Source organism: Arctopsyche grandis, chromosome 11, assembly GCF_051622035.1.
Source record: "Arctopsyche grandis isolate Sample6627 chromosome 11, ASM5162203v2, whole genome shotgun sequence".
NCBI classification, from domain to species: Eukaryota; Metazoa; Arthropoda; class Insecta; order Trichoptera; family Hydropsychidae; genus Arctopsyche; species Arctopsyche grandis.
Genome location: NC_135365.1, coordinates 21128652 through 21139312, shown reverse-complemented (window position 1 = coordinate 21139312; position 10661 = coordinate 21128652). Strand labels below are relative to the sequence as shown.

Genomic DNA, 10661 nt, shown 5'->3' with positions numbered 1-10661 from the left:
ACTATTATCTATATAATACCATAATTTGAAAAAATAATCTGATAAAAACTGAAAAGATTAGATTGATGGCTTCAAATAAATTGAAACGTTTTTGTATTCCGAAACAAATTTAAACTAACTCAACTATTTATTTATATGTATACAGACTTATGTTTAAAGAATATTAATCAACTCTTTAATTAAAGAAATTTAAACTATTTCTTTTGTTTAAATTTGCAGATATATTCTGTTTTTTTCCTATTCATTTGTTAAACATGATGTATATATGTATGTATATATTACTAGTGGTTTTACCCGGCTTCGCTCGGTATTTGTAATATAAACTGCTTAAACATGTCTAATCTAATCTAATAGTAAACATTTTATTAAATTTATTTGAATCGTTTTATTTTATTTGAATATTCATTTTTTTTATTAAATTTAACGTCACGGATTCTACCACCCAAACCTTACATAGTAACATACATTAAACCTTATAAAGTCTCTTTCGAAATTATATATTATATATTATGTACCTATATATTGTATTTGGTATGAATTTGACAAGGGTTCGTGTCACTTTGTTAATACGTTAAATATTAATATTTTAATAAAGAAGGATTTTCGTAAATTTTATTATAATATAAAATAGTTAAATTTTATTATAATATAAATAAATAAATTTTGTTATAGTATGTAGATTCGAAATTGATTTAGATTTTTAAACGCTTTTTATTATTACTAAATTATGTTCACAATACATCTTATATCTATTTTAATAGCTACTGATCTACTGATAATTTTCTATTTTACAATTTTAAATTAATTTTGTTAGTAATCATATTATATTATTCTAATGTTACTATGTACAGCGTAATAGCAAAAAGAGCTCAAAAACCTATTTACAATTCTTATAAATGGTCATAATACATCTAATACATAATATTAATTAAAGACTCTCTGAAGTCGATGACCTAAAGCAGATTGTGTTTAGGTAATCTGTGGTTATACTTGAAGGGTATAGACATTTTGTTGTAATCACCGAGACTCTTCACAAGTGTGTTAGTATGGTTATTAGTGATTCTGTCATAGAATCTACTGGTTAGTTTGTTAGTAATATCTGTAACAAACGGAATATTATTTATGTCATGCAGTTTTTTCAAATTAGTATATATGGGTGTATTATAAATTATTTTTAGGGATTTATTTTGTGTTATTTGGAGTTTGGAAAGGTTAGTATTAGATTCGAAATAAATTCTTAGATAGTACCCAATATAAACAAATGTATTTTATGTAAAGCAATATTATTAATACAGTTAATTGACGATTCAATTCAAATTGAATTAGAAGAGTTGTGAAATTTATCAACACTTTTTGACAGAAGCCTTAAATGTACATATGTATTGCTTCAATTTATATCATCTGCTGTTTATGAATATACACATATAACCAGATGACGAGTTCACAAACATAACTACGCTATCTGAAATTAAATCAACGCTATTAATTTCGACGAACGAGTGTACTGGTTGATTAAATGAATGATTTCGTTAACCGTTTCAACAGTTTCAAATTAAAACAGTGTGCTTCCATATTACAATAGATGTCTCCAGATGGAGACATCTATTGGAGTTGTGAGATCACACATTTTAAACATTTATATTATTCAAACGTTAGGATTGGTTTCACAACAGAACAGTTGGTGCTAAATATTTTTAACTTGTTCTTTGCACCTTATTTTATATATGAATATATACATATGTACATGTATTTCAATAATTTGAAGTGATTATTGTTTGTGTTATCACTTTTCAGATACTGACTGGTGTTAACTCGGAAAATATGTATGTATGTACTACATCGAGGCTATGATATATATTGCTCTATGCTTACTAAGCGGTTGTCAATCTGTGAGCGATAATGTAATTTTTTTTAAGGAAAAAAAAATTGAAGGTAATCTGTCTACACTATGGTGGTAAATTTATTAAAAAAAGTGTAAAAAGTTAAAGTTAAAGTTTTATATTTTTGTGTAAGTATATTTTCTATTTTGAAATTTATTTTATAGTATCTACTTTTTGCCTATTAAAGTGTAAATGTTACTTTTTTATGTAGTAATTTATTTTATTCATTTTATTACTTCATATGAGTACATCTAATATATAATTTCGAAAGATCCTTTGTATGTAAGTATTGTTGGTTGAAAAATGGTTGGTAACTTCAAAAATAAGTCAAAATGTCTATAACGTCATGGGGACGGGGGACGGGGGGCGCTGGGGGCGAATGCCCCCGGGGGAGCCACCGGATTCTGGTATAATATATAATACATATAATATTATATATAATTTCGAAAGAGACTTGGTAAGTTTGTATCTATAGTTGGTTGGAAATCGAAAACATATCAGTTTTTATGACGATTCAATTGGTTGAATATATATTTTTTTCGATAAACAAATGAATATTAACTATTAGATTCGCCATGCCTAAGCTGTTTATATTCCAAATACTGAGGGAAGCCGGGTAAAATAACTAGTATATTTTAACGGTAAACGGATTATTTCGCACATTGCGATGGCGCATACGACAATAGTTGCTTCGAAAATCGCGAATACAAAATATTTGACACACGAATTCTCACTAGTTCGATAGTTCTCTCTCTCTCTAACTCTCGGTTGATAGAATTTTCGGGTGTTAGATGTTCCGTAGATGACTTGATCGTGACGAGATCACTTGTGCGGAATAATCACCGAACCATTATAACATACATATTTTATTTTTATTTTTATTTATCATGTTTTCTGCTTTTGCTTTTTTCTTTGTATTTTAATTATTTTATTTTTTTGTTTTTTCTTCTCTTTTCAAATGTAGGCCATTGTGGCACATTAGGTTCTTCCTGTAAAGTCGCAATGGTCCAAAACTATAAATAAATAAATATGAATTTTATATCATGATTCACATTTGTATGTATGTACTTACTTATCTATAAATACTTACATTGAGTAAACTTATGTATCTTATGATTAGACACCGGATAGTCGCAGTGCTTTTTCTAGGAATCGGGGCGGTTTAGTTCTATTTACAAAGCTAGAGTCAAAAAAAAAACATTCGGCGAACCTTTAACAATGCAATGAATAATACACAGCACCCTCAGGGTCCGTTTTTTTCAAGACGGCACCTTGGTTATCCGGCCTTTACTTATGATATTCAAGAATTGTATTATATTTGTCTGTATGTATAAAATATGTGGTGAAAAAATTGGTATTTCTCAAAAGTCAGAGTCTATATTTTATATTTAAAAAATTGTGATAAGGAATGCGTTATACAATGGTAAAATTATATGTGCTCCGTCGACCGAATTAAAACATCGTCTTTGGAAATGTTTATTTATAAAATAATATGTTTATTTATTTATATATATTTTTTTCAAATATTTTTTTTTTTTGTAATTTAACCAAATAAATAAAATGATAACAAAAAATATGCGATGGAGTGCGGGGGCCTTACAGGGCCACCCCTTCAAAAATAATAATATTATACATAGTAAAAATTAATTTACAAATAAATAACATACTTTTGATGTTGTTGTGATGGTGTTGCGCAATTTACAATTTATCTATTACAATAATTATAATAATAATAATAAGTAATAATAAGAATAAACTTTCACATATTCATTTATAAATTAATATTTATTCATATGTACATGTGATGTGCGTTCACGTGATGATTGATCCAATGCTGTGATGATACAATAAATAAAGTGACGATTGAATGTTCTGATTTTATCTTCAAAATATACGTGAAAAACAGATTTTTTTGTTTTTGGTGCCCATTTGTAGATGTTCAAATAGTATGACGAAAATGTTTCCGGTTGAGGTTTTTCACAAAACATTCGATGTTGCAAAATTTGATGTTGGCAGATGTTCGGCGGGCGTATTTTTTGGTTATAGTTTGTGTTGCTGTCAAGTGCAGACGATGGTGCTGATGATGGCCAGCTCTTCTTTTATGCAGCAACTTCTTCGCCTTCACCTTCAGCCTCTGGTTTTTTTCCCCAACCATCACACATTTTTCTGAGGAAAGCTGCAAATTCAGAACAACGGTCATTAATATTAAATTTTTAAAAAATCAATAACATTTTAATAAAAATTTCAATGTATAAAATAGTAAAAACACAACATCGACAACGTATATATTACACATTATATTATATAGGCACTATCAATTTAGTATTTTCTATATAATCATTTTGAATCGATCACATACTATAGACGTACATGTATATAATTCATTTTCAAAATTATTTAAAATATTGTATGTATATTATAAATAAATTTGAATTCTTTTAAATAAGAAAATGTTAAGTTTTTTGTACGTCACAATATATAAAATTAGCACATAAAGCGTTTAGTTAAATAAATATGTGAGTAAAATTTAAATCAAATATACTTCGATTTAAAAAACTTGATAGATTAATCATATTTTTAATACAATAAAATGAACCGAATTAGTCAATTAAATTTTTTTTTGTTTTAAGCATATCTCAATAGACGAGACATGTTTTAGAGGAGCGCCGATCTAATCGCCGATAGAAGTCGTTTAAATGCAAATATATAAATTGAGTAGAAAGTTTGAGAACCGGCGGCTGGATAGTTGAACGCTCGACGTGACGTTGCATAAAAAAAATAACTCGCAAAATCTCGTTATACATATATAATAGTAATAAATAAATAATTAGAAAGCAGTAGTAGTAAAAATAGTAGTAGTAGCAGAGTAGAAGAAGCTGAATCCACACTAGAATCGAATTTTTCGATTTTGACAAACGTTACTTACGATCTTATGGACTAAAAAGTAGGACTAGTGGTTCCGATGGGATGACACATCTTACACCATGACCTTCTTCAAGAAAGCTGAAAAAATAGAGGGGCGCAAACCGGGGTCAATGCATGTTTCAGGATCAAAATTACAAAATGGTAGGATCATTCAGTGAGCAGGTTGAGGTACATATATCAAAGTGCAATTCAAATAAATAACTAAAAATTATTCATACTTAAAGAACTACGTGTAGGTTCTTAGATATAATACTGTCTATTTCAGGTAAAGTGTGGGTATATGCGTGCAAGGATGATTCAATAACAAGTGATGTAAATAAAAAGTCATTCTGGTTTGAACCAGATTGGCGGGACTACATTTACATAAGTGTGCAAGTTCATAATGTGCTAAAAATTTTGGTAAATACTCAATAAATTATCAAAGATCTATTATATAGTGTAACTACTGGATAAGTTGCATATATTTGTCTAAATTCTAAAGGAATTTCTACTTATGGTGAACAATCAAAAATCGATCCATTGTACTCTGAAGTTTCCCCCTTTCGTGTCTAAATCATCATTCAGTTTCAACTTACGTGCATAGGGGATGAAACCATCATCGTCCTCGGGGTCCATGCAATCCTTAACTAACTCATCGACTTGTGCGTCGTCAAGTTTCTCGCCTAGAAGTCAAATTGAATGAATCAGTTGATGTTTTTGGGTTTGGGTTAGAAAATTCTCGATTGATATGTGTAGTCAATTACCGAGGGAGAGAAGTGTGTGGGTAAGCTCAGCTGAGAGCATCATGCCGTTCTCTTCCTTGTCGTACAATTTCAAGCACTCAAGGAAGTCCTCATAGCATCCTTGATCCTTGTCCTTCTTGATCTGGCTGAAGATGGGGAGGAATTCATCGACCTATGTGATAAAAAAATATGCTCATCTGCTTGGATTTTCAATGGATTTTGTACTTTTTTAGAATGGTTCATACCTTCATCTTCTTCTCTCCCTTCTTCTTGGTTCCACCGAGCTTTTCAATGGTGGCGAGGGTGGGGTTGGTGTTGAGGGCGCGCAACACATCACCAAGGTTGATGGCATCGATCTGACCGGATCCATCAAAGTCATAAATGGAGAAAGCGAAGTTCGCCCCTGGAAAATGTCAAAAACACTACATGTTACAATCCATCTACTACAGTACGTGCAAAAATGCCACGGAAACGATCGATATCGCCACCAGTGACGTGCCGGAAATCTCATATGAGTTTTAATTAATATTTGACAGTACGTCTCGAACGTACTGTGAACGTATTAATTAAAACTTCCAACAATGTGAAACAATTTAGAGGCGATAGCGTAAGCATTCCATTGTTACGCTGACGTGTGACCCTTTTAATACTTCATAGGGTCACACGACCCTTTAATTGTTTCCCGCATATGAATCGAAATAAATTGTGCACTTAAACACTTCATCGAAAATTTATATTGTACACTTTCGATCTAACGGAATTGTTGTGCCAAACGTTGAATTGTGCAAACATTGTATTGAGTTTTAATATTTTTCGTCACAACTTACTTTCAACCTATGAGAAATCTAGTCGTATATACTTTGAAGATGTCTAGTAAATAAATCATAAAATATAAAATAAAAATAATAATAAATCATAAAAATCATAAAATATTTGTATAATTCGTAAATTATGTATGTATTCCTACTTCTTCGAACCTTATACGCACGTACAAAAAGGTAACATTAACCAAATTGGCAAATTTAAGTGTACATATGTATAAAGAAATAAGATGATTATCAATTTGGGTCATATTATCTTTGAATTCAACAGAATATAATAAATATTACCATACAACGGAAAAATTAAATTAATTGGCTAATTTTGATCTACATATCATATTGTGTATATAATACAAGATTATTATTTTCATTTGGGCCGTATTATCATCCAATTCAAAGGAAAGTAAACGAATTAGGGCTCAATTGAAAGACACATCATTAGAGAAGAAGTCAATTCGAAAATTCTATTTTTATTTCATTACGCTTTATTGTATGTACTAATGAAAATGTTGTAGGCATTGAAAGCGACCCATTATTCTGCCCACTTGATCAATATTTTTTTCTCAGAATTGATACAACCAGGGCTCGAAATGGACATTTTCACGAATGGGAACGCACGATAATTTTCAATACATGATTTTGATTTATTTATTGTATCTATTATAATACATTATATGCACACATATCAGAGCTGGTACTAGACATTTTGTCACATTAGGTAAATAGAAAAATTTGCGCCCTATTTAATTATTTTTTTTTATTTTCAATTAGTATGTATTTCCTAATCAGAAATAAAATATTAAGTTAGTGAAATTTTATCGAATGTTTGAGAAAGCTTAGTGTAGAATATGACCTTAATGGGTCACTGTTCGAAGAAGAGTATCTTCAAGAAGTTTTCATATATATTGTATGTATTCATAATAGATTGACATCTTTGTGTGTGACAAGTCAGAGTTTCTCAAGTTAATTAAATTGTTATTTGCTAAATTCTCTCATCAGAGGGACATCCAATACTGAACAATTTTTAAATTTACGAAAGGGTACAGAAATATTTAATTTTTCACGAGAGGGAGCGCTAGGTTTCTGAACTGAAATTATATGAATCGAACTGAAATTATAACCCAACTTTCCGGTCAAATTCCGATAATTTACAATTAAATTTCATTATTTAATTCATAAAGTTGAATAATAACCAACCTCTATTAATTCTGCACCCAATTTTAAGGTTCAAATGAATGTAACAAACATTATACGTACAAAGTTAAAGTTAGAGGAATTTTTCCATCTAAATATAAATCAATTGTCAAATTCTGTTTATATTAAATTCAATGTTATTCTATACTATTTGAAATATTCATATTATTATTTATAAATGAATTAAATTTGAATTAATTGACTTGGATTTATAATCGCCCGTTATTCCGCCGCACTTAATATTTCACACGTAAAATATTCGATCGAATGGTAGTAGTCGTAGTAGTTTTTCGATTCCTTTAATTTACGATTTGATTCAATTAAATCTAGATAAAGTCGCATGTTGTTGGCCTTTCTATATTAATTCTCTAATTAGATTAAAGTATCATAAATCGAAGGACGACACGACGCGCGTCAACAATTGGGTCAGAGCAATCGATTACCAATCAACACCGATGCTCTGAAAGAACTCTCAATGCACGAAACGATTAAAAAACTATTCTTTATTGTATATTATAATTACAATATAACACCTAATGTCCTAATATGAGGAATGTCCGGTAATACACGTAACGTGCAGTCGGCTAAACATAACCGAGTAAACACGTGGGCCGTCACGCGTATCAATGGCGACGGGAATAGCCGGGTCGTCGAGGAATTTCGCGTATATGTGCATATTATTATTGTATTGGGAACCGAGACCGGGAAGGCCAGGAGGGCCACCGGGTTCGGAGGAACCGACTCGGACCCGAAATAGACCACGGGACGCCCCTCTCTTCTCGCGCCTTATAAGACGCGCGGTTATATTTAGGATGTGCTCGGACCCGGCTTATGTTCCATCGGGTCCATCCTCCTCCTCCTCCCCCTCCCTCTCTCGAACTCCGATATTGTCTTCAATCATCCCTAAAATGCGGGAAAATTTCGAAAACGACAGCCCTTCCCCGCCCCCCCCGTTCGGTTCGGACGCGAGTCGATTTAGGGGTGTGGAAGCTGCGGCTCAATCGCAAAGGGGTTAAAGTCTGACCGTTGGGTTAAAATGATGTATAGGGATGCCGACCTTGACCCGCATCATTGCTTTAGAAAGTGTCTGAAATAAATTTCGACCGGATTTGACCCACTTTCTAAGCATGATCTCATTGAGGTCGGATCGAATTTCGGCTATGAGTCGGTTGTGTCAATTTTTTCATCCCTAAATATTCCGTATTTTTTATTCAAACTTTAAACATGTCATTTATTGAATCCTTAACTATTGATGTAAAAAATAAATGAATCAATAAACGACTCATTTTTATTTTAAATCGAATTTAGAACGAATCCTTACGTATATACGTTAATGTAAAAGTTCAATCATATGTTTTAGCACTAGTCATATTAATTTTAACTTATATATTGTGTGAAATCTATTTGATTTTTATTGAATGAAAGTTTTTCGGCATTTCCGTCTTTGAAAGTGCGTACTTCGGAAACTTGTGCGTTTTATAAACTTTTAATCACTGAGATAAATCAGGTGGGAATTGCACAACCAAGTTTGAAAAGGATGGACTGATTATTTGCACCACTCGATGATTTATCGGAACACTTTCGAAAGCACTCAAAGTTTGCACAATTCAAAACGCGAAGGCACATTACACAACCACGTTTAAAAGTTAATAAAAATGATTCCACTTACTTTCAACGTCCTTTGCGCTAAGATCGGCCTGAAAATAATAAGAAAAAATACTCGTTAGACACGATTTGTATACGAAGATAGTATTGAACAAGCGTCAAAATGCTCGTTTCAATCTATTGTAGTGTAGTATATGTATGTGTGTGTGTGTCTAATCACCAAAAGCGCACGATAGCATAAAGAAGCAGCACTGATTATCTACTGTATTTACTGTTGTCACACAAAAACTGAACTTTGGGTATGTGAAATTACGATCAGAGCTTTTTTGAGCTTGGACTTCCAGTAACGGAAAGCTGTCACGAACGGCGCCTCCAAAACGGGACAACAATCCTGTTTGGCTCTAGTGTTCTTGCAGACTATGTTGCTTCCTTGCTTCGGCGCCATGCTTCTTATTCCCAGACAGTTATTGTTTGCAAGCTTTGACGTATTTATTTCTTTTTGTTTTAATTGGGAGCACTCACCATGGCGTGCGTGCGGTTCCCTCGATCAAGTGCACTCGCAGAAACACAGACTACAAGTGGGACGCTGAGTCGTACCGTACGCCGGTTTTATCCGACTTAGATGGCGCTCTGGTCTGGAGATATTTGAGATTTGGCCCAGGAATCCGCTTTGCTTCTATTTTGGTCGGCCGACGGCTCCTATCCTCGTCTCGCTTCAGATCAATGAAGTACTGCTCTGAAGTCGGGTACCACTCTGTTTCAGTCAGCTCCCGGTTTGGGTTTTGCGGTTTGTGGTGTGGGCCCAGTAGACTACGGGAATATGCGATTGTTTCTGAAAGCCGGCGGTACTTTTATGCTAAAGTTGTTGGTCGGTTTGAAAATAACCAGGTGCATTATGACTATTATGACCATATTCGTCGGTTGAGTCATTGGCATGCTCGTCTCCCCCGCTAGGGGCTTGGGACGTGTCCTCAATTCGGACGAGGTCGAAAAAATTGGTCCAATTGGTTCAATGCTGATTGGGGAAATCGAAATGTCGAAGTTCGTGGGAAGGGTCGCATTTGGAATATCTTTTAGGGGTGGTTTCATTAAAGTATGCTACGTATTATGGTAACTGTCATAGAACTATTCTAGAGCAATGTCTCTTGATGAATAGCATCGAAGAAGAAAAAGTACATGTGACATAAATAATAACTTTAAACATTCAACACATACAGTACTCATATCAGTATTGTATCTTTATTTGAAAATGTAAAGGAATTAACCTATCCATTTTAACAGTTATCGAATTCAACGGAATCTACTAGAATGTTCTTATGTACATATGTAGAACAGAAAACATCACAGATATTTCACGATGTTGAATCACTTTCAAATGTTAATCAATAGATCAACCCTTAAGGACTTGTGTAGTGTACTTTTCTACCCTCTTATCTATAATAATTATAATCACATTCTTACTTACTTGGTACATTCCTCAATTGCCCAACGCATCAGCTAATTGTCTATACGCA

The 10661-nt window shown here is 32.6% G+C and overlaps 1 protein-coding gene across 3 annotated transcripts; it reads right to left on the bottom strand.

The window, feature by feature from the left end:
* Nucleotides 1–3240: 3240 nt before the first annotated feature.
* Mlc1 (Myosin light chain alkali) lies at nt 3241–10144 on the bottom strand. Of its 3 annotated transcripts, none has more exons than XM_077441723.1 (7): nt 9670–10144; nt 9212–9239; nt 5773–5930; nt 5549–5699; nt 5381–5467; nt 4807–4883; nt 3241–4056 (listed from the first exon to the last, which is right to left on the bottom strand). In XM_077441723.1, exons 1-6 carry the CDS (start codon nt 9670–9672, stop codon nt 4858–4860), a joined length of 453 nt encoding a protein of 150 aa, XP_077297849.1. In that variant the 5' UTR covers nt 9673–10144; the 3' UTR covers nt 3241–4056; nt 4807–4857. The 3 variants fall into 3 exon arrangements, with proteins under 3 accessions (XP_077297849.1, XP_077297847.1, XP_077297848.1); XM_077441721.1 differs by having other exon boundaries at nt 3349–4056; nt 9461–9762; XM_077441722.1 differs by lacking the exon at nt 4807–4883 and having other exon boundaries at nt 3355–4056; nt 9670–9784.
* Nucleotides 10145–10661: the final 517 nt, after the last annotated feature.

Bases quoted from the DNA above. Each gene is read 5' to 3' on its own strand.
- Mlc1 (XM_077441721.1), bottom strand. From the start codon at position 9,592: ATGGCGCCGAAGCAAGGAAGCAACATAGTCTGCAAGAACACTAGAGCC. The intron at 5,931-9,211 runs GTAAGTGGAATC...GACATTTTCCAG, and splicing joins TAGCGCAAAGGACGTTGAAA to GGGCGAACTTCGCTTTCTCC. The intron at 5,700-5,772 runs GTATGAACCATT...TTTATCACATAG, and splicing joins AGGGAGAGAAGAAGATGAAG to GTCGATGAATTCCTCCCCAT.